This window comes from Corythoichthys intestinalis, chromosome 5 (genome assembly GCF_030265065.1).
Source record: "Corythoichthys intestinalis isolate RoL2023-P3 chromosome 5, ASM3026506v1, whole genome shotgun sequence".
Taxonomy (NCBI): domain Eukaryota; kingdom Metazoa; phylum Chordata; class Actinopteri; order Syngnathiformes; family Syngnathidae; genus Corythoichthys; species Corythoichthys intestinalis.
In genome coordinates, this window is record NC_080399.1 from 35005512 (window position 1) to 35029573 (window position 24062).

General features: G+C 39.4%; 2 protein-coding genes across 4 annotated transcripts in view; both read left to right on the top strand.

Annotated features, from left to right (window-relative positions):
• Nucleotides 1–10570, top strand: part of LOC130916844 (AT-rich interactive domain-containing protein 3B-like) — a 30119-nt gene extending 19549 nt beyond the window's left edge. The window contains exons 5-9 of the mRNA XM_057837881.1: nt 1091–1274; nt 3456–3706; nt 3786–4064; nt 8070–8159; nt 9356–10570. Coding sequence (XP_057693864.1) covers nt 1091–1274; nt 3456–3706; nt 3786–4064; nt 8070–8159; nt 9356–9495 — 944 coding nt within the window. The 3' untranslated portion in view covers nt 9496–10570. The remainder of the gene's footprint in view (nt 1–1090; nt 1275–3455; nt 3707–3785; nt 4065–8069; nt 8160–9355) is intronic.
• Nucleotides 10571–16202: 5632 nt separating this feature from the next.
• Nucleotides 16203–22692, top strand: syt18b (synaptotagmin XVIIIb). Of its 3 annotated transcripts, none has more exons than XM_057836948.1 (5): nt 16203–16717; nt 16799–17751; nt 20069–20225; nt 20847–21007; nt 21085–22692. In XM_057836948.1, the coding sequence occupies exons 1-5, from the start codon at nt 16573–16575 to the stop codon at nt 21229–21231; spliced, it is 1563 nt and encodes a 520-aa protein (XP_057692931.1). In that variant the 5' UTR covers nt 16203–16572; the 3' UTR covers nt 21232–22692. The 3 variants fall into 3 exon arrangements, with proteins under 3 accessions (XP_057692931.1, XP_057692933.1, XP_057692932.1); XM_057836950.1 differs by having other exon boundaries at nt 20961–21007; XM_057836949.1 differs by having other exon boundaries at nt 16799–17745.
• The last annotated feature ends 1370 nt before the right edge of the window (nt 22693–24062 follow it).

Below are 24062 nucleotides of genomic sequence, written 5' to 3' on the forward strand. Positions count from 1 at the left end.
AGATGGTCAAATAAGAAAGTCAGTACACATAGAGTTCACGCTCAGGCCAACCGCGCATGTGTTCGTGCTTAGACCAAACTAATCTTATTTCTACAACTTGTACTTAGCCTTCTTCATTAAATGGCTTTCCTACAGAGGCTCAGGCTCTGCCTGTGATTGGCAGCCACTGCTGCTCTTTATCCCGCTCTCCCATGCCACCCCCCCCCCCCCCCCGCCCCCCTCACTTGGCTCAAATCAATTCTCAAACAAAGCGCTTGCTGCAGAATTACACCCAACCCCCAACCTCATCAGAAATGTCAATGGAACTGAAACATGATCATTCACTTTCAGCCCTCCCATTTCAAATAGACTGGATGATTATACGTCTGTACATATTAAGATTGGGGGATTTCAAGAGCTAAATGATGGATTAAAAAAAAAAGTTCAATCTCTGTGATCAGTCGTGACTTATTTAATGGACCAACCATGGTGGGGACGAAGATCGTTTGGGTTTTATCATGTTGGTTACGACTTGGTACCTTTTAAAACAGTTCTGGTGCTTAAACGGTTCTTGAACTGATACCCTTTAATTTACAGTGCCAAATTGAATTCAATTTAGAGTAAATCTTTCAAAATTATAAGTACAAGTAGCATTATATTCATAAAAAAAAATCAACATAAAATGTACTTAATATATATATATATTTTTTTTTGTCCTGCCATTCACTGTAGCTTGTGAGCAGAGCTACTGATGCCATGCTTGCTTTTACGGAACAAGCGGGCATACAGCGAGCAGGCTCCAAGAGAGTAGTTGAATGGGCTTTACTGTTATTTTTATTCTGACAAGGGCACCTAATTAGTAAAACTGAAATGAAACAGCCATATCGTATCTATGTTATGACATAATGAGATGCAAGTTGCCTTTGGCAGATCGCTAACAGTCCCTCAAAAAGAGTCCAATGTTGGTTTTCAAGTTTTCATTTATTACAATTTAGTTGAGGTAAACTGTAACACTAAACACAAAAAGAAAATTACAGTTACAGAATTTTAAATACAAAATACTTTTTTTTTTCTTCCGTTTTTACCGTTATTATTGTGTTGCTTCCCACAGGTACGCCTGTCAACCGTATCCCAATTATGGCCAAACAAGTGCTGGACCTCTTTAAACTCTATAAGCTGGTGACAGAGAAGGGAGGCCTTGTGGAGGTCATCAACAAGAAAATCTGGAGGGAGATCACAAGAGGTCTCAATCTCCCAACGTCCATTACCAGCGCTGCTTTCACACTCCGCACGCAGTACGTTTCTCTTAAGTACCAAAGGCATTGGGGAACAATTTGGACCCCCAAAAATCCCTGATGAGTTAGATTTTTAGGATTATTAAAACTAAAATTTGCATGATGATTCCATATGTACAGACAGTTTTTTTCTTTGTAAGTAGGTAAGCAGTGGAGAGAAAACAATGTTTTTACTACTTCCATACAACTTGTTCATCTCTTTCATGCACAAATTGTTTTGTTTTTTTCAATGTTTTATAACATTCACATAAGACAGGTGTCTCTAACTACTTTCAGCCCCTCACAGTTGAAATGGATTGGACATCTATTGCTGTCAATAGATGCTTTCAGTATTATTTTCCTCTTTTATTAACTACCACAACACATATTCTGTGACCTGGGATGGCAGTGAATGAGTTCAGCTAATGTTAACTTTATAACAGATGTCCACTATAGTGACACACACACAAAATCATTTTTTCTGATGAGAAAAACATACAGTATATAAAAGCAAATATTTCCAAGAAGTGGCTGCCAATATACAGTGGGGCAAATAAGTATTTAGTCAACCACCAATTGTGCAAGTTCTCCTACTTGAAAAGATTAAAGAGGCCTGTAATTGTCAACATGGGTAAACCTCAACCATGAGAGACAAATTGTGGAAAAAAAACATAAAATCACATTGTTTGATTTTTTAAAAATAATTTATTTCCAAATTAGAGTGGAAAATAAGTATTTGGTCACTGACAAACAAGCAAGATTTCTGGCTGTCCAAGAAGTCTAACGAGGTCTAACGAGGTCTAATGAGGCTCCACTCATTACCTGTATTAATGGCACCTGTTTTAACTCGTTATCGGTATGAAAGACACCTGTCCAGAACCTCAGTCAGTCACACTCCAAACTCCACTATGGCAAGACCAAAGAGCTGTCGAAGGACACCAGAGACAAAATTGTAGACCATCACCAGGCTGGGAAGACTGAATCTGCAGTAGGTAAAACGCTTGGTGTAAAGAAATCAACTGTGGGAGCAATTATTAGAAAATGGAAGACATACAAGACCACTGATAATGTCCCTTGATCTAGGGCTCCATGCAAGATCTCACCCCGTGGCGTCAAAATGATAACAAGAACGGTGCGCAAAAATCCCAGAGAGAAAAAAAATCGCTAGAGAGCATTTGGATGATCCAGAAGAGGACTGGGAGAATGTGTTATGGTCAAATGAAACCAAAATAGAAGTTTTTGGTAGAAACACAGGTTCTCATGTTTGGAGGAGAAAAAATACTGAATTGCATCCGATGAACACCATACCCACTGTGAAGCATGGGTGTGGAAACATCATGCTTTGGGCTGTTTTTCTGCAAAGGGACTAGGACAACTGATCTGTGTTAAGGAAATAATGAATGGGCCATGTATCGAGAGATTTTGAGTGAAAATCTCCTTCCATCAGCATTGAAGATGAGACGTGGCAGGGTCTTTCAGCATGACAATGATCCCAAACACACAGCCAGGGCAACAAAGGAGTGGCTTCGCAAGAAGCATCTCAAGGTCCTGGAGTGGCCTAGCCAGTCTCCAAATCTCAACCCCATCGAAAATCTGTGGAGGGAGTTGAAAGTCCGTGTTGCCCAACGACAGCACCAAAACATCACTGCTCGAGAGGAGATCTGCATGAAGGAATGGGCCAAAATACCAGCAACAGTGTGTGAAAAGCTTGTGAAGAGTTACAGAAAACGTTTGGGCTCCGTTATTGCCAACAAAGGGTACATAACAAAGTATTGAAATGAACTTTTGGTATTGACCAAATACTTATTTTCCACCATGATTTGCAAATAAATTCTTTAAAAATAAAACAATGTGATTTTTTTTCCCCCACATTGTTTCTCATGGTTGAGGTTTACCCATGTTGACAATTACAGGCCTCTCTAATATTTTCAAGTGGGAGAACTTGCACAATTAGTGGTTTACTAAATACTTATTTGCCCCACTGTACACTAGGTGTTGTTTTTCCCCTTGAAAATAGCTTTCAGACTTAACTTGATAAAAATTGTGTTATTCAGTGTGATATCTTGGTTTTATTATTACCTGAGAGTCTGAAAACAATTTGCTCGCAAAAAGGCGCACAGTGTCCCATTCATGCATCAGCAGTCCCACTTTATCTATTTATAATATAAATCTTTTTTCACTATTTGTGCACGTTCTGTGTAGGTATATGAAGTACCTGTACCCTTTCGAGTGTGAAAAGAAGGGTCTGAGTTCTCCAGGGGAGCTGCAGGCGGCCATCGACAGTAACCGTCGAGAAGGTCGTCGTCCCAGCTACACCAACAGCCTGTATCGCTACTCGCCTTCTCCCAATTCCGCTCCGCACAATCTTCTCTCCCCGCCCACCGTGCAGGCCCCCACGTCTGGACATAACACTTCCAGTCAGTCAATTAGCCCAAACGTTAAGAAAAATTTAGGTATGACAAGTGCCTTATTTTTCCTTATGTTTAATTTTCTCTCCTGGTTTGAAAACTTATTCTCCACTTAATTATTCAGATGAAGCCTCAACTCCAGTGATCCCCAGTCGGATGCCCATGGCGCTGGCACTTGGGCAGCATCAACATCATCATCAACAACAACAACAGCAGCAGTTGGCCCAAGCAGCCACTCTGGAGCATCTTCGAGAGAGGCTAGAGCGCGCCGAAGGCCCGGAGAAGAAAATGATGCGTCTGGCGGAGGAACAGCAGAGGCTAATGCAGCAGGCCTTCCAACAGAACCTCCTGGCGATGGCCTCCCACTTTAACCCCCTTAACCTGAAGCTCAACAATGGTCATGGTGAGTGCTCCTACTCCTCGTGATCTCATTCTCTTCTAATGGCTCTCTCCATCAATGGCAGGCAATGACTTTACTCATTCATATGTATTTCCCGATAACATTGTTATTAGCTCTTTCATGCAAGAATTATGTTGTTGTTGTTGTTTTTTATTATTATTATTATTATTATTATTATTAAACCATTACAGGGCACTCAACTCATTGGCTGTCATTGATGGCGCTAGGCGTCCAATCATTTTAACTGGGCAGGGGCGAATAAACGTTTGATACTGCTGTTAAAATCTATATACTTTTTTGTTTGTTTGTTGGTTTTTATTGCACTGTTCAATCCTGACCGGGTGGGGCACGCAAGAAATTTATATATTTACATATATTAATCAAGTACTGGGAAAAATTGAAGCATTTAAAAATGTATATGGCGGAAAACATAGACAAGACTGAAAAAGCAGTTTCTGCTCTTACACTCTTTAAAATAAACTTCTGTATTATAAGCCAAAAGAACTGTTGTGTTTGATAGAACAATATGTCTATATGCTGCCATAGCAGATTCATGGCGCATTAAGCCCGCAAACTATTTTTAATTTGTCTGTTTTACCCTGGAAACCTCCGTTTACAGACGTCGCGCAACCGCTTTTGTTTCAACCCAACCATAAAAAGAAGATAAGTATTATTTATTATTCAAAATCTCTGTCATTTTAGCTTAGAATCATCAATTGATGTCTAGTATTTCGTTTAAAAAAGAAAATATGACGTAAAAAATTTTTCACTCCCATATTTGAAACTTTTAAACAAATTACGTCACAATGAAAAAAATGGTGTCTGTAAATAAGTCACGAATATCTACCTCATAACTATCGCTTAATTGTACTTTTTTTTTTTTGTTACTGTCGCATTTTCCCTGATATGTCCGATGATAAATAATTGATCCAAACAAAAAATAGAAAAAACGTTTAAAAGGATAAATATATGAAAAAGAACATCTCGACCACTCCTTGATGTCTGTGATTTCTGCATCGCGACCCTTGTTATATTACCGTGTTTCACCCATAAAATCCCCCCAGTGGCCAGTCACAGCTGTGTCTTGACACTTTGTGATACATGCTACATGGAGTTTTTGTGCACTTTGAGATTTGTTTTTCAAATGTAAAGTGAGAGTAATAAATAAAATGTATTATTATTATGATAGTTTTTGGATCGAAGCAAGGTAAGTACTCGATAATATCTCGTTAAAATCATGGCGTCTTTAATTATGCTCTCTCATGCTCTCACCTCCAGTTAGGGTTTTGCTGTTAAATTTTATTTTTATAATTTTTTTTTTTTAATGCCCTCCGTTCAAAATTTTTCTTTCTCCAGAAAATTGAGATTTCAAGCTGTCCAAAGATGTCTCACACGTGCATATCGGACAATTTTGATATTTGGCTAAATTGGGGGTCTCGGAGCGGAACTTCAAGTCACCTGAGTGTACTTCGCCATGAGTGTTGTTAATAACGGCGTTACAATATAATGGCGTTATTTTTTTCAGTAATGAGTAATCTAATTAATTACTTTTCTCATCTTGGCAACGCCGTTACCGTTACTGAGGCGGGAAAGGCGTGCGTTACTATGCGTTACTAAGTTGGTTGAATAAAAAAAAGTGAGAGAAACGGACTCACGGGGACGAGAGCAGAGCAGGAGTGGGGAAGACGCCGTTGCAACCGCGATGCTAGGTGGCTCCAATAATACCTGACTGCAGCCATAGCCGACAAACTACACCCACATGACACGGTAGATATCATATTATAGAACTAGATGCAATTGACAGACACTGCTGCATTGCCAACATGTTTTAAGGACTACATGCGTTTGTAAACAGCCGCCATCTTAAAGCAGTAGACCTCTCAGGAAGGCCCTGATGTAGAGATCCTTCCTAGCGAACCTAAGTAATTTTTTTTTAATCTAAAATGCTCCTAAATCGGCAAAATCTTAACTTAAATATCTTTAAATGATGAAACAGTTTTAAAACTTACACATGTTTAAAGTAGACGGAAGGGAACTAATGCAATAACGGGAGAAATTTTAACAACTTTAACGATTGATTCACAACTTTAAATGACTTCCACACATAGCAAAGGTTACTAGCTAGTTATCACAATACCCTTTTGTCTAGTTAAGTTGAGGGTAAAGAATTGGGCTAGGGCCAGTTGTCCCCCAAACCTTTAAGCTTCACATTGTGTGACCTGTGTTTTTTTTTTTTTTTTTTTTTTTTTTTTTTTTGAGAAAAAAAAAAATATATCACTAGTTACTTTGCCAAGTAACTAATTACTCTTACATTCAGGTAACTGAGTTACTAACGCAATTACTTTTTGGGAGAAGTAATTTGTAACTGTAATTAATTACTTTTTTAAAGTAAAATTAACAACACTGCATGGCACTAAATGCGTTAGTAGACAGCCGCCATCTTAAAGCAGTAGACTTTTTAGTACGGCTCTGTTGTAGAGAACCTTCCTAGCGAACCTAAGTAACTTTTTATCTAAAATACTTCTAAATCGGCAAAATCTTGACTTGAATCTATCTTTAAATGATGAAACAGTTTTAAAACTTTCATATGTCGAAAGTAGAGAGAAGGGAACAAATGCAATAATGGGAGCAATTTTAACAACTTTTAACAGTTGATTCAGGGTAAAGGGTAAATTAGGGTAAAGAATTGGGCTCGGGCCAATTGTACCAAAAACCTTCACAAAAAACTTCACATAGTGTGGCCATTTTTTTTTTTTTTTTTTTGAGGGGAAAAAAAAAGTAATTAGCACCAATTACTTTGCCAAGTAACTAATTACTCTTACATTCAGGTAATTGAGTTACTAACGCAATTACTTTTTGGGAGAAGTAATTTGTAACTATAATTAATTACTTTTTTTCAGTAAGATTAACAACACTGTTCGCCATATATAAATAACCAGTATTATCCCAATATGACAGTGCAGCAGAGGTTCAAACTCAAACCAAAAGGGGGAAAAACATTAACTCAGATTTCTAATTTCTTAGTTATTTTTTGTTTTATTTTTGTTTATTTATTTGTTTTTTGAAGACTCATCTCACCTCCCTGTCAAAGAGCCACAGGTTTGAGTCACTTGTGATATTGCGCAGTTGCCAGAAGATGGCAGCGCCACAGTTATGAAGCCAAGAAATATAAACCCCTGGTTTACGTGATATCTGTGATTTATGCCAGTCAAAATGCATACAAATTGCTAAATACAATTTTATTTATCTATCAAAAGCAATTTCAAAATCTCTTTTTTGCTGCTTTAGAGAATAAAACCACTGTTAGAGGTCTCAGACAAAAAATGTGCATCCAAGTTATTGTTCAGCTTCATATTTGGGATCACAGAAAGACCCTTTCCTCTTCGTTTCAAAGAAGTCCCTCGAATTCTTAAAAACACTTTCTTTCCCTGCTGATTGTGGAATGACAGAAAATGGTAGAATTTTTTTTTTTTTTGTCTTGGTGAAAGACGGGAGACCACTCATTCATTTGGTAGCTTTAGTGTATGTGTATATAGCGGAAAACGACAGCCCCAAAACATCACTGCTCTAGAGGAGATCTGCATAGAGGAATGGGTCAAATACAAGCAACAGTGTGTGAAAAGCTTGTGAAGAGTTACAAAAAACGTTTGGCCTCTGTTATTGCCAACAAAGGGTACATAACAAAGTATTGAGATGAACTTTTGGTATTGACCAAATACTTATTTTCCACCATGATTTGCAAATAAATTCTTTAAAAATCAAACAATGTGATTTTCTGCCCCCCCCCCCCCCCCCCCCACATTCTGTCACTCATGGTTGAGGTTTACCCATGTTGACAATTACAGGCCTCTCTGATATTTTCAAGTGGGAGAACTTGCACAATTCGTGGTTGACTAAATATTTATATGCCCCATTGTATTTAGTGTACAACACAAATACTAAAAAACGACTAGCCGACAATGTCTCACACGGGGTGGCAATTTAATGCTTTATGTTGTTTCCCCACAGAGAACAAACAGGATTTGTCTCTGAGTATTTCAACTAATGGAGCGGCCAGTATCAGCGTGTCTGTGGAAGTCAACGGCACCATGTACTCAGGTGAGTAGTACTTGAGTTAACTCTGTATAGGGCGCTCATTTAAGTAATCGGCTGCCACTGCTGTCAGCACTAATCACTTAAATATAGGCTTTCACAGCAAGTCACACCCAGTATAATTGAGTTGGATGTACAGTGGGGAGAACAAGTATTTGATACACTGCCAATGGGAAAACACATTGTCAGTGTATCAAATACTTGTTCTCCCCACTGTATATCGTTGTCAGTGTTATTTGGGGCCATAACCAGGATATATTTGTTTTTGTTTTAATTGTAATAATTTTGTTTTTAATAATTTACAAATGTCTTGGTCTCATCTGACCAAAGCACCGATCCCAGTTGAAGCCTGGGACCATGGGTATTTTTGTGTAAGACCAAGATTGAGCTTTTTGGCAACAAACACTCTAAGTGGGTCTGGCGTGCCACGAAGATGCGCATGTTGAAAAGCACCTCATACCCACTGTGAAGTATGGGGGTGGGTCTGTGATGCTGTGGGGCTGTTTCGCTTCCAAAGGCCCTGGGAACCTTGTTAGGGTGCATGGCATCATGAATGCTTTGAAATACCAGGACATTTTAAATCAAAATCTGTTGCCCTCTGCCCGAAAGCTGAAGATGGGTCGTCACTGGGTCTTTCAGCAAGACAATGACCCTAAACATATGGACAAATCTTCACAGAAATGGTTCACCAGACACAAAATCAAGCTTGTGAAACATTATCAGAGAAGATTAGATGATGTTTTGTTGGCAAAAGGGGGTTGTGCAAAGTATTAACACCAGGGGTGCTAATAATTGTGACACACATTATTTAATGTCAAATAATTTTTTCTTTATGTGGGATTTTATCCCCACTGAATGAATGCACTTGTATTGAAGGTTGGATTTTTCTCTTTTTTTCCATTAAGGTCTCATATTATTTGAATTAAAATATATATTAGAAGCTAAAAAACATCTTTTTCAGGGGTGCCAATAATTATGGAGGGCACTGTAATAATAATGTAGGCCTGGCATCTACAGTACATATGTGGAACTCAGTCACCCAAAATGTGATGTCCACTTATATGAATGCCAGTTCTTAACGAGGTTAAGTTTGCTTTTTTTCTCATCATCAAAAATAGTCATAGTATTATAGGTTTAAAAGTATAATTCTTATTCTTCAAAACACATTTCAAATGAAATGTTGTGTTTATTTTTGTCAACAGGAACACTCTTTGCTCAGAAGTCTGCTGCTCCGGTGGTATCGCAGGCTGTAAACCAAGCAGGGACGAGCGGTTTCAGTGCCTTCTCCTCCTCCCACAGCCCCTCATCTTCTTCCTCTACCTCTTCAAAGGGTCCAAATTAAAAATTAATTTTTGTGGCTTTTTTCTTTTAATTTTTTTTTTTAACTCTGTACCATTATCACGAAGTGGTATAGATGGTAGTTGCTTCCTTGTCAGGCAAGAGCCGTTTAAAATGTCTGCTAGTAGGTTTCGTTTCTTGTTCTTTCAGTCAAGCAGCTCAGTCCGTCAGCCTCGACACACTCGATATTTTTTACCATACATTTTCTGTTAGTTTGCATTCATACTGTATTGTTAAGCGTGTACCCTCAGGAAGTTACTAGATGTAACTTGTTAAGCTTAGTTCCTGATGTGAGCTTTTTTTGGAATTGTAGTGATGTTCACGTAAAAGTGTCTTTTCAGTGCTAAGAGAATCAACTGTGTTTTTGCGAAATCTCTAGCTAGTTTATCATCCTGTTCCGATGCCAATAGAACAGCAGTGCTGCCAAAGTGAAGACCAAAAGAAGCCTTAGCTCAGTGTCATAGTTCTGTTTCGTGTTCAGTATATACACTATATATGATTTAACTCGATATGTGGCTGGTAGTTGCGAGTAGTTTCCAATGAAATTTCAGGGAAATTTTACACTTTCAGGTACCACAGGACAATTTGAAATTAGAGGGATTTTTAGAAACATTTGCTGGTTGTAGTTTGTATTTTATTTTCTTTATTTAATTATTGTAGTTCTGCCTTGAACATATCTGCTGATAGTTGTTTGTGTAGAAGAAATGCCATACTTACCTCATTTGAAAAGTTGTTTTGGGTGGAAATTTCTGTACTCAGGAATGTCTGCTGGACCTGTAACTGTGCTGTTATGTATTTTTGTATAGGCGACGAATGTATCATTACTGACCTCACGTTGGACTGAACCAGTGCTACCTCAATCCTCGAGAGAAATATGCAATTGTTAAAGCAGCAAGAGCTGATGTAGCCATCTGCTGACATGTACTGTAGGCGGACAATCAAGTAAAATTGCAAACTAAATGTTACTGAGAATTTGACAAGTGTAAACAACAAGGCCCTGTGTTTGCTCTTTGAAAACATTTGGTGGATGTATGGTAATGTGGAATTAAAATAATAACGTGTGCTGTCCAATGGTTCTTTTTTCCCCCCCTACTCTCTAAAGACAAATTAGCCAAGGTACTCACATGCAGATGTAATCTGAAAAATCTCCCCCCTCCATCATCCGAACAAAGTCAATTACAATTATTTGTTGTCGGGAAAAGATTCTACACCTGTTGTGTCAAAAGCCGTTTTGTTAAAAAAAAAACTTTTCAGTTCAAGTTTACACATTTGCGTTTACATTACGTGAAGTTTATCAGAGCTCATACAATTGTTAACCAATCAGTCACGCATCTTGGTTTAATAGTCTCATGACACAATAACAGCCACATTGGTTGCAAGGATAAGAAAGTTTAAAGTTTACATTTGTACATATTCAAAATGGGGATAGGTGAAGCCAGTGCGGACCAAAATTCGACCCGGAAACGGATGAAGTGTGAAGTTATATTTATTGAACACAGGCAAGGTGTTGAGTGGCTGGTAGGGGTAGTGAGTCTGAATGGCTGTGTGTTAGGTCTAAACTTAATACTTGAACTAAGAAAACAACAAAGACCTAGGAAAGGACGGAGGAAGGATCAGACTTTAGACGGAGATAAATTTTCACTGGCGGCCACAAGGGAGAGGGTCGACAGCGCAGTACGCTCGTTCGCAGTGAGCCTCTCTCAGCCCCCTCCCTGGGGTTGCGCCTTTTATTGACAAAGTGGGAGAGCATCAACACGCATGCGTAAGTTTCACATTCCGAGAAATAGCGGTTTTCTTGAGAAATGGGTGCGGGTAGTTATTTGTTTCATTTTACTGAAATGTGCCCCACTGGGTCATGCTGACATCTGTTAAGTTTCACATTCTTTCTTTTGTAAGGCCTTAACGGCTGTTAAGTAAGACAGTAGTTATAGCTATTAGTTTTAAACACACATTATTAACCTTAGCGTGCAAAAGCATTAAAGCACATCTTACACTGTGGCGGGTGGCTTCGTTCAGACAGGAGGCCTGCGTCACTGGGTGGGTGTCCTGAAGGCAAAGACATAATTAGGCGTTCAACAACGAGAGTCTGAACTACAGGCTTAGGTGGTCGATTTACCAATGTTGACAGGCAATCATCTGGCACCTGCTTGATACCCTGGCCGCTCCTTAAAAACTGGTGATTGCGGATGAGCTGCAGGTGTATTCCCAACTAAAGTCACAGACCATAAAGGTCAAAGTAGAGGGGAGTGTGGGCAAGGACCGCCACAGGGTCTTGGACATCTATCGCTGTCAATTGCACTGAAATATGATCATTCACTTCCACCCTTTCGATGTCAAATGGATCGGATCATAGACTTAATAACCTAATGACATGACTCAGATTTTACACTAGATGCACAAAAATCACCAAATGCAGAGATAATCACCTATATTTTCAGGATCAATAGCAATATTTAACATGTTTTTGACCAAAATAGCAACTTATTTTTATTTACTGCAAGTTTTGAACAGCTAATAAATCACTCAATTTAACAACAGAAACTTAATACTTGAGGAAAACATGCAGAATCAATTATAAATAATATGTAAATAAATTACTAATCAATTCTATATAAAATCACAACTTATTATAGAAAATAATAGCCCTTTATTATCATCATACAGTTATACAATGTAATTGTGGAGCATCCCTTTACAGTGCAGGATAAGTTAAAATCTCAAAAGTGACGTGCAAGTATGAAATTTAAATAAACATACCGTAAATATAAAATGCATATGAGATAGTCCTATAATTCAAGCAGTGCAAATAATCGATGTGGTGTTACCAGGATGTGAGCCTTGTCTTTCAACAATCACATAGCCTTTTTCTATGCCTTGCATTTTCTGGTCACCTTGATTTGTACAAGTCCCTGTTCCTCGCTATCTTCTTTCTGCCCTCCTCGACTCTGTTCCTTTTCAACTCCAAGTCCTTGTTCTTCCTCTCTTCTGATGTCACATCAGAAGAGAAGTTCGCACCAAAACAGTTGAAGAGGGACCGCCAAGAACTCCAGCAGGTGCTCTTGTGCTTCCTGCACATAAGGGAGTCCCACAGCGACATCCCAAAGGACGCTATGTGGGCCATGGGAAGAGATGGCCGCTTGAGGACTGCCCAGGCCCGGTCCGTCTCCAGGTCTCCCTTGTCCTCTGGAACATCTCCAGGATGTCGGCCATGTGTGTCCCTGTGTTCCTGCTTGTGGTTGACGACCGCCATGATGAGCCCGATGCTCTGCTTCTCGATCGAAGCGCGCGCCAGCACCTTCTTGGTCAACTTGTAGCCGGCTTTGACAGACTTGTAGTTCTCCCACCTGGCCACCACCTTCCGGCTCGAGAATCGGGCCGTCCTCATCGTCTCAGGCTCCTAAAAAACATGTTTGTTGTAGAAAGATAGGTGTTTTGATTCATCTTTTTTATAAAGTGAATAATGCTGGCCACTTACTTCAGCCCCAGGACACCTGGGCAGCACCATACAGCCGTTGTGGAAGCTGCTATAGATGTTCTTCCAAAGGTGCACGGGGTCAAAGTAGACAAAGATCTGCTTTGTTGCTGTCGGCGTAGGGGTTGGTGTAGGACCATGGTACATACCTGTCAAGTTGTACGGTTTCAGCGTAATTTGTACAAGTGAGCACTGATTTTTAAATGTGTAAGCCGTACATTCAAAATCTGTACGTTTTTTTTCTCCGTTTGGATTTTGTCACCGTTTCGGCAACGAGACAATGCGCATTATTATGCGTTACTACGTTGGTTGGATGACGTGAGAAAAGGCAGAGACGGAGAGAGAAGAGCGGGAGTGGGAAAGAGGGAGTTGTGACGCTGTTGCAAACGTGATGCTAGGCTAGTTGGCTCCAATAATACCTGACTGGAGCCGACAGCCTACAAACTACGCCCACATGATGCTACTCTATATATCACATATATATGAACTAGATGCGAAATGATACACACACAAATGACACACCGGCGTTGGTAAATAGCCGCCATCTTAAAGCAGTAGTCGTCTCAGAAAGGCTCTTGTAGTGAACCTTCCTAGCGAACCTAAGTAACTTTTTATCTAAAATACTCCTAAATCAGCAAAATCTTGACTTGAATCTATCTTTAAATGATGAAACAGTTTTAAAACTTTCACAATTCACATGTCGAAAATAGACAGAAGGGAACTAATGCAAAAACGGGAGCAATTTTAACAACTTTTGATTCACAACATTAAATGACTTCCAAACATAGCAAAGGTTACTATGTTTTTTTTTTTTTTTTTAATGAAAAAAAAAAACAAAAAACATGAAAGGTAGCACCAGTTACTTGGCCAAGTAATTAATTACTCTTACATTCAGGCAGCTGAGTTACTAACTCAATTACTTTTTGGGAGAAGTAAGTTGTAACTGTAATGAATTACTTTTTTAAAGTAAGATAAACAACACTGGTCATAAAGATGCAGTCTGCAGAATGAAAAGCTATGCTGTGACGAATTAGCAAAAGAAATGTTCCGCGACTCAAAGATTGCATTGGTAAGTTAATTTTATCAACTGTCCTTTTTAATTTATAATTGGACACACTAATGAGCTACCTTCAAGTCAAGCTGAATTGCAAGCTGAAGTGCCATGAAGTGCAGCCATCAAAAGACATGATAAAAATTGCTAAAAGTGCTACATACAATTATAACAAAAGTCTTTGTTAAATTTGAGTAATCGTGATGTAGCTGAAGATATTGATTGCACCAGGTTACATGTGACAGTATTACCAATAAATTCATATTATTTTAAAAAATTGAGTTTAATTTTTGTTTCATATTGCACGATATATAAAACGTAAGATCAGTCACCAATTTGTAAGGGCATACGTCTCTATTTGTAAGATTGCCAAAGGCCTCGGGTTGACAGGTAGATTGAAATATTACATAAAATAAAACATGTAAAAGCTGATTGTTTTTTAATATGGACGCAGAAAGGTTTAAAATAGAGATGCAAAATCCAACATGGCCGCCGTAACAAAACAATGAGGTTTTGACATTGAAATTCTTGTGAATAAATGCTTAAATCCCTGAATTCTTCATAGATATGGACATAAAACAGTCTCGATTCTTGTTTAAAAGAAACCGTGCGGGTAGCATTATTTAAATTTATCAAATATGGCGAACAATGAGCCAGGAGCCTAGTCAGTTACAAATATTAGCCGCCTATGTGTAAACAAAAGAAGAAAATTCTTGCAACTAAATGCTTTAATCGCTGAATTCTTTATATATATGGACATAAAACTGTCTCGATTCTTTGTTAAAAGAGCTCAAAACCGGGCAGCTACGCATCTACTTTACGTATATACAGTACTGTGCAACAGTTTTGGGCAGGTGTGAAAAAATTATGTAAACTAAGAATGCTTTCAAAAATATAAACAATGATTGTTTATTTTTATCAATTTACAAAATGCAAAATGAGTGAACAAAAGAAAAATCCCAAATTTATTCTGCAGCATGACAACGACCCCTCACATACAGCCAATGTCATTACGAACTATCTTCAGCGTAAAGAAGAACTAGAAGTCCTGGAAGTGATGGTATGGCCCCAACAGAGCCCTGATCTCAACATCAACGAGTCTGTCTGGGATTTCATGAAGAGACAGAAGGTTTTGAGGAAGCCTACATCCACAGAAGATCTGTGGTTAGTTCTCCAAGATGTTTGGAACAACCTACCAGCCGAGTTCCTTCAAAAACTGTGTGCAAGTTTACCTAGAAGAATTGATACTGTTTTGAAGGCAAAGGGTGGTCACACCAAATATTGATTTGATTTAAATTTCTCTTCTGTTCATTCACTGCATTTTGTTAATTGATGAAAATAAACTATTAACACTTCCATTTTTGAAAGCATTCTTAGTTTACAGCATTTTTTCACACCTGCCTAAAACTTTTGCACTGTACTGTATGTCAAAGAATGACGCAAATGCCGTAGCGGTTCCCATTCTCCCATTAATTTTTGTTTCAAAATACATGCATGGTACGAAAAATATAATATTTATCTTGAATCCTCGAACAAATCACTCCTGAAACAGTCCTTCCTGTCTGTATGCAGTACAGCTTTCGTAGTTCTTAAAAAATCCAAGCTTAAATCCGGCTTTGACATGACCGTGTGCCGTCTTCGGCTGACTGTTACTAAATGAAGCTTCAAGCTCGGCCCCCTACGGTAAGGTGTGACGCAAAGAATGACTAAGTGTCAGGTCAATAGGTTATGAAGTCCATGATTGGATATCTGCCACTGTCAAAGGGCAGCCATGGAGTTAAGAATGTGGGGGTTTATTTATTTATTACAAATACACAAACAGTGAAGTAATATGTGTAGACAGACACAAGATTGACAAAAATCATTTGCAAAAAGGATTTTGTATGTGCTCTGTATTTGTTCTCCTGTATTATGCTGTTGCCTTGTCACTGAAGGTGCTCACATAGCATAAGGAGTGCGCAATTACAAGTGCTGTCTTTTGTCTGTGTGGTCATTTCAAATGTTGAAAGCAATTTGAGAAACAAGTGTTTTGGATTATGACGGTCTCAAAAACATGAACTCTGCAGCTAAGATTTCATGGGTGGCAGGGATGAGGTCGCAGGGACGGATTGTGGGATTTGTTGTCGGGGTAGGTTATTACGCGCTGATTCTGCTGGATCGACAGCTGGTTCAGTGTGGACTAGGAAAGAAGCATACACAGACCATGAGAGGCATTATGAGAGGAATCACCGCCCATAAAGCCAACCCTCCGGATAGCAATAATGCTTGCATAGACATGGAACTGACTGTCCTACATTTATGAGGAGTGACTACAAAAAAATCGGATCTAATTCCAAAGAAGAACCTCTCGCCTCCACTAAAAATTCTGGAATATCCTATTTTGTTTTCTTTTGATTATCTATATTTTTGCTTAATTGTGTCATGTTGCATCGACAATCTGGATGCTTCGACAGGGCGTGTGGAAGCTGAAACTGAGGATGTTTCCGTGCCTTGAATAAACCTGACAGACATCTTGTATTGACGTGATCAAATCGCTTGGTCAGGACTAAACCGGCTCCATGCCTTATCACGACGAGGAGTATCCAGGCCAGCCTCTGTGGCAGTCAGTGATGCTCTTTTGCTGCAAGGGAATGATTGAGGTCATTATGGTTGTGCTTTTCTTCTGTCTCCTTGTGCAGGTGCTCTTCACCAAACAATTAGAAGGTAAACTTTTTTCAAGTTTCTCAATTTTCAACAAGATCGGAACAAAGCATTTGTAATTCTGTAATTTTTTTCTGCCTTCAGTTCACCTTCAAGTTCTCCTTCTGGTTGGACTGGTTACTTTCTGTCTGTGCTTGCTGACGGGATGTGTTCTGTGCTGGTGGCAGAGTGGCATTTGTTGTGAGGAAGACAAAGAAAGTATGACGTCGCCTGAGTCTGTGACTTTAGAACCCCCTTCGTCGGTGCCCCCGTCACCATCCCCGCTTCAATACAATGAGCTAGATGGCGACACTCTGGACTACCCATCCACATTTAGCAGCCCGGCCGCTTTTGAGGAACGATTTACATCCTGGTCCTTCTCTAGTCAAACCCGTTCTGCATCAGAACGGAAGGAGCACCCAAAAACTTTTTTCTCACTGCGACGTCTTAGCAACCCGCCTCTTTATAAGCCCATAGACAGCAGCCATACGTCCCTTCCTTCGTTCCCCAAACTGTTATCCAAGGCCTTGCAGAGACGCTGCACTGTGACCGGGGATAGTACCGGGAGATTGTATACGGAGCACTGCAGGCTCAGCAGTGCCTCTCCGAGCACACCCGAGGAACCGATTCCGTTGGTTTCATTGGATTATGGCTCCAACGCCAGCTGCGCGCCTTCAACACCTCACCTTAATTTCACAATGCTCTTCTCCCCAGACAGACAAACTTTGACAATCACAATCCTCAGCCTCAGGGGGTCATCTCAAAAACTAGAAGATGTGTCAGTGAGGGCCTGCCTTCAGCCTCTCCACCCTCGTTATGTACATGCTTCCAACAATGGTGGCCTCACTCAGGTCACGCTTTTAAATGTGAGCTCTGCAGAGGAGCTCCAAAGGTCCACCCTAAAAATTGCCGTGTACATTGGGGATACACATGGACTGACTGGCAACAAATTGGGTGAGCTGCAGGCTGAATGTTGGGGAAGAGATTGGGATACGCAACGTGAGATTCACTTCACCAAGGAGATCCAGTCAAGCAAGCGGGTGGCCAAAAAGGTTGGGGTAAGACGAAAAAGGATGTTGGTTCTCACTGGACAAGAACCTTACTGTAAACACGTTCACTAACACTGACATCATTAGATTGGCGGAGCAAGGTCACACGGGGTCCTAATCCAAAAGAATGTGGGTGATTATTGAATGCTATTTTACTTCTTCTTGGTGAAGACACTAACTAAAACTGCTACCGTATTTTTCGGACTACAAGTCGCACCTGAGTGTAAGTCGCACCAGCCATAAAATGCCCAATGAAGAGGAAAAATACGTATATAAGTCGCACCGGAGTATAAGTTGCATTTTTTGGGGAAATTTACTTGATAAAATCCAACACATAGAACAGATATGTCATCTTGAAAGGCAATTTAAAATAAAAATACAATAGGGAACAACATGCTGAATAAGTGTACAGTATGATAATTAAAGATGTCCCGATCGATCGGAATGCCGATCGATCATGTCCGATCACGTCATTTTCAAAGTATCGGAATCGGCAAAAAAATATCGGACATGCCTTTTTTAAATATATATGTATTTTATTTAAATCCTTTTCTAATTGTATTTAACGTTACAGACAAAATGACTTACACTCATCAAGAGTAGTTTTGGCTTAAAGTAGGGCTATCAAATTTATTGCGTTAGCGGCAGTAATTATTATTTTTTTATTAATCACGTTAAATAATTAACGCATGCGCTGCACGACCCACTCACGCATTGTCGCGTTTAATCTATAAAGACACCGTTTTACCTATAGATAGCGCTAAAAGTCAGCGTATAATGAGTAGAGAGAATTTTGACAGCCTTTGGAGCCATTTTCTATGTGGCTAAAGCCTTACAATACCTCTCTCAGCAATTAAAAATAACGTGGGAGGCAATGTGGGGAAGAAATGTAGTTGTTGATCATTTTCTTAACACCCTATGTTCTTTCCCAACGCAGAGAAGATATATCAATTGGTGCCCCTACACACTGTCATGGTTGCACTTCCCATCATGCATTTGGGCAGAAGTTAAATGGCTGCAGTATCATTTACTGAAAGCTCAACAAATACACTAGATGGCAATATTTAGTCACAATATACAAAGTCACATTTATCCTTTAGGAATTACAAGTCTTTCTATCCGTGTATCCGTCTCACAGAAAGAATGTTAAAAATGTAAATGCCATCTTGAGGATTTATTGTCATAATAAACAAATACAGTACTTATGTACTGTATGTTGAATGTATATATTCGTCCGAGTTTTATTCATTTTTTTCTTAATGCATTGCCAAAATTTATATGATCGGGAAAAATTATCGGGAATGATTGGAATTGAATCGGGAGCAAAAAAAAAAAAAGCAATCGGATCGGGAAATATCGGGATCGGCAGATACTCAAACTAAAACGATTGGGATCGGATCGGGAGCAAAAAAACATGATTGGAACAACCCTAATGATAATGTTACATGATGCATGAACAACGAAATGTGAACGTGGCCGGTTTGTTAACGTAACATTGCTATTAAGAATAACATAAAGACGATGCTAACAAGTTTACCAAATAATCAGTGTCACTCCAAAACACCAAAATAACATGTGAAATGGTATAAAAATGTGTTAATAATTTCACACATAAGTCGCTTCTGAGTATAAGTCGCACCCCCATCCAAACTATGAAAAAAACTGCGACTTATAGTCCGAAAAATACGGTAACCCTCCAGTATTTGTGGACAGATCAGAATTAAAGTTGGTAGGTGTATTCTAGGGTAATATACATATCGATCCTCAGAGCCTAAATTTTTTTCCCCTCTCGGCTCATTCATTAGGACAGTAAAGAGCATGCACTCTCTTTGGTTATGCTTATGATGTCTCTCTGCTGTTTTGGAAGCGAGTAGAGCGGTCGTAGTTCATTTGAAATTGTTTATGTAATTGCCTTCATGAAATGTCTCATTCTAATTCATGCAACTCTGTTATGCACATGATGAGAATAAGATAATTATTATTGTTATTGTATAATTGACCTTTGTCCATAAGGCCAGCAGAAACAGTTAGCTAAACGGTAGGCTTCTACGCTCGTGGAAAAATAAAGTTCACTTTAATATGGATATGCAACTCAGTTACTGTGATTATGCCAAATGTTATTAACACCACATCATAAAAAGCTCAGCAAATAAAGCATTTGATAGTTTATCTATTACTGATGAATATGTAGCATATTGCACTAGCTGTGCAAGAATTTTGAAGTCAAAATTTCCTCAGCTTCTGGGAGGACACATATAACATATAGAACAAAATTCAATGTTCTGTTTCCTTCTCTTCTGTCTGATTTTATGCCCCTTTAACGCAGAGTGCGACCTACCAAGATGTACAGATGTGTAAGGGGCTTAGCTGTCCTCCACAGATCTTCATTCTTCTGCACTTTAACCCTCACACACATCAGATCAAGGTGGCCGTCCTAAGGGCAGACAACCTGGAGAACCTTGTTCACACTTCGACCGCACCAGGTAGAATTGCCAATCACTTGAACTTGTCACCCCTGACACCATACATTGAGATGTGTTTAAGCTGTGGGGACCAAGATAACCTTGCAAGAGGGAGAGGTAAAATATTTCCCTTTAGCTTTTAATGGTAAGGAGATTATGGGATGTCTTACAGGACCTGAATGAAGTGGGAGATCATCCCTTTTTAAATGACATTGTGGATTAATCCTTTACTAGTTCCAATCCTCATAGGAAAGTGTTTCAGTCTCCAGGGTAGCGCTAATCTTTGTTTGCATTAGCATGTCTGGGCATTATGCTCGTGGCAGTGTGGGGCCATTATCATCTCTATTTCATAATTCGGAACACAGGAGGTCAGTCTTGTAGATGGAGATCTAATGGATATTTACACAACAAAACAAAATGCTGCATGTTACTGTAGCTTCAATTACACATCGTCATCACATCTTGTGGAAAATCACATATCGGATCTGAGGCAGCCATCTAAAACTTTCAACTCACTGGCTGCTCCAATTTATTTTGACTGGGAGGATTCGAGCGCTGCCAGCACGCCCAGTCAAAATGGATTTGGATGTCCATTACCGTCAAATGGACTGAAATACGATCATTCACTGCCACACTGTACAGACTACCAAGTGGTGATCAAGCTGCATAACGGGGGGCTTATGATCAGCAGTAGAGAAACAAAAGGAGCGTCATTTGCTGTTTGGAACTCCTACTTTCTGTTCGACCTTCCACCAGGAGATATCCATCAATTACCGCTCATGTTGGAGTTTATAATCATGCAGGTACACTTCTTTTATGATACACGAATTCATCTCTAATTATCTTATCGCATTTAACTTCTTCCTTTCCCACATAACAGAGCCACACGAGGTCACAATGCAAAGTTCTCGGTCGGGTCGTCATTGGTGCTGAGGCCGCAGATGCAGGACGAGCTCACTGGAGGGACGTATGCAACCTGCGAGGGGAGCAGTCACGCTGGCACACGGTTCAAACCGAAACCTCATAGGAACATACCAGACTGTGAAAGAGGTCCCAAAAATACCGTATTGGCCCGAATATAAGACGGCCCTGATTATAAGACGACCCCCTCTTTTTCAAGACTCAAGCTTGAAAAAAGACTTTTTGAACAGCAAATTAATTTTTATACAGAAAATAATTACAGTACATCTGAAACATGATTATAACAATATATTTGAGAGAAAAAGCATGTTATTTTGCTTCATTCAAATCTTAATATCTGAACATTTAAATATGTAAACTCAAGTGCAATCACATTCGTAAACGAATGGCTTCTGGTTTTTGAAATGTATATAAACCAATCTATTTTGATAAAACAACAAAATTGCAATAACTGCATTAACCATCAAAGTGAAGTCTAACTGTAACTGTAGTCTTGAAACAAATCTGAATAAGGAAAAACATTGCAATAAAATAATGCAAACTGGTTAAACTTGAGAGTAGCTGAGATCTGTTATGACAGAACATCGCTTCAATGATATCTGGCACCATCTAGCGTCGTGAATGGGTATAATGTCTAGACCGCGAATATAAGACGACCCCCACTTTTTCAGTCTTATTGCAAAAAAACACCGTCTTATATTCAGGCCAATACAGTAAGTTGGAATACCGTAATTTTCGGACTACAAGGCGCACCTGACTATAAGCTGCGACCCACCAAATTTGACACGAAATCAGCATTTGTTCAAAGATAAACCGCACCGGACTATAAACTGCAGCGGTCCTTACTGTATTATGGGATTACACCAAAAATATTAACCAGTAACACTTTATTTGACAGCAGCATCGTAAGACTGTCATAATACCGTCATATTTATGACATGACACTGTCGTGAGCATTAATGAATGCTTATGACTGATGTCTTTTAGTGTCATCCAGCAAATTATCTCACTTTTGAATGGATGTAAAAGAGCTGAGCTGGAAATAAATGGAGTTAGTGACAAAATTTACCAGATGACACATAATGGTATCTGTCGTAAGCCTTTATTAATGCCCATGACAGTGTCATGTCTTAATTATGATGGTCATATGACAGTCTTATGATGCCGCTGTCAAATAAAGTGTAACCTATTACCCCAAGTAAATAAACAAACAAGCCGCACTGGACTAAAAGCCACAGGACTCAAAATGAGGGAAAAAAGAAGCGGTTTATAGTCTGAAAATTGCTGTGACGTTACCCGGAACTTTTACATGGCTTGCCTTATTTTGAACTGGTTTGACAATACTGCATTTTGATCAAAACATTGGTTAAGCAGTGATCCAATCAAATCGATTGAAATGTTTATCAAAATCTTTTAGATATGCTTTTTTGTTGAAGGGAATGGCTTTGATTTAAATATGTTTCAGCAACGAATATAAATATACAAAAAAAAAAAAAAACATCAGAATTACTTTATTTTTTTAATTAAAATTTTATTGCTTTAGATGTATTGCAACTGATTGTGTTAAATGTGTCCATGACATTGTATTAAATCGATTAAAGGCTCTTGAATCGAAACATCTCAGATTTAGTCATTTCTGAAAATATTGTCCAACATATCGACATTGTATTTTCTTTTTGTTTTGTGATTGGTGGTTTACATCCTTGTTATTATGTTGTCTAAACATGTATGTTTATTCATAGCAGTATTGAGAATTGACCAATCACAAAATTGTGTTAAATGGCCTGCCTCTTTTTCAACTGCCTCCGATTAACCCCAAAAACTCAGCAACAAAATATCAGTAAAAACTGATGATATGAAGGTGGAGTTCAGGATTTTTAACATCAGGCATAATCTTCGAGTTGAGGGGGGTGGGGAGAATTATTAGTTAGTAAAGTTGATTAAAAAAAATTTCATATATGTTTATTTCTTACTATTTTCAGGGCTCCATAGTAAGCTAACGCAAGTCAATTGGTACATATACTCTTCCAGTATCGTATCTGGGAAAAAGAGGCGTCTCACAACACTAACGCCCAATGGCTGGCAGACCTGCAGTCAGAACATCGAACAATCCCAGAACAAGACCCAGTAGTCATCACAACAGCAGACATCCAGACAAGACTGTCCAAAATGAAGAACTGGACAGCTCCAGGGCCCGACAAGATTCATTCCTACTGGCTTAAGAAGCTAACTGCACTCCATGAACGCCTAGCAGCACAAATGAACCAACTGCTGCGGTCGGGCACCCACCCAGAGTGGCTAACCCAAGGTCGGACAGTCCTCATCATCAAGGACCTCCAGAAAGGAACGGTTCCATCCAACTACCGGACCATCACCTGCCTCAGCACCACATAGAAGCTCCTATCAGGCATCATAGCCGCTAAAATGAGCAGGCACATGGAGCAATACATGCACAGGGATTGACAATAACACCAGGGGAGCCAAGCACCAACTACTGGTGGACAGGGCAGTCGCCAGAAACTGCAAGGCCAGGAGCACCAACCTCTGCACTGCCTGGATCGACTAGAAGAGAGCCTATGACTCAATGCCACACACTTGCAATGGAAGTGATTGTAATTGGCTGAGGGTTAGAGCCATGTTTCATGGGAAGCCAATCAGAGCCGGTGTTTTCACACACAAACCGGAACGGCGCGTGCGGCAAACACACACACGCAAAACAGATGCAGAGGGATATGATGGCAGAGCATTCAGAGGAAAATTAGTCCTTTACGAGGTGGAGATATAAACACTATTTCAAGTTAGTCGAAATTAAAGGAAAGAAAGTGCATGTAAAGTGTCATTTATGTCCCGGGGCAAAGCTTTTGTCGACATCTGCGGTAAGCAATTCAAATCTGTTTATTTTTTTTGCACTTCAAGTGTAGGATAAATCTGTTGCTG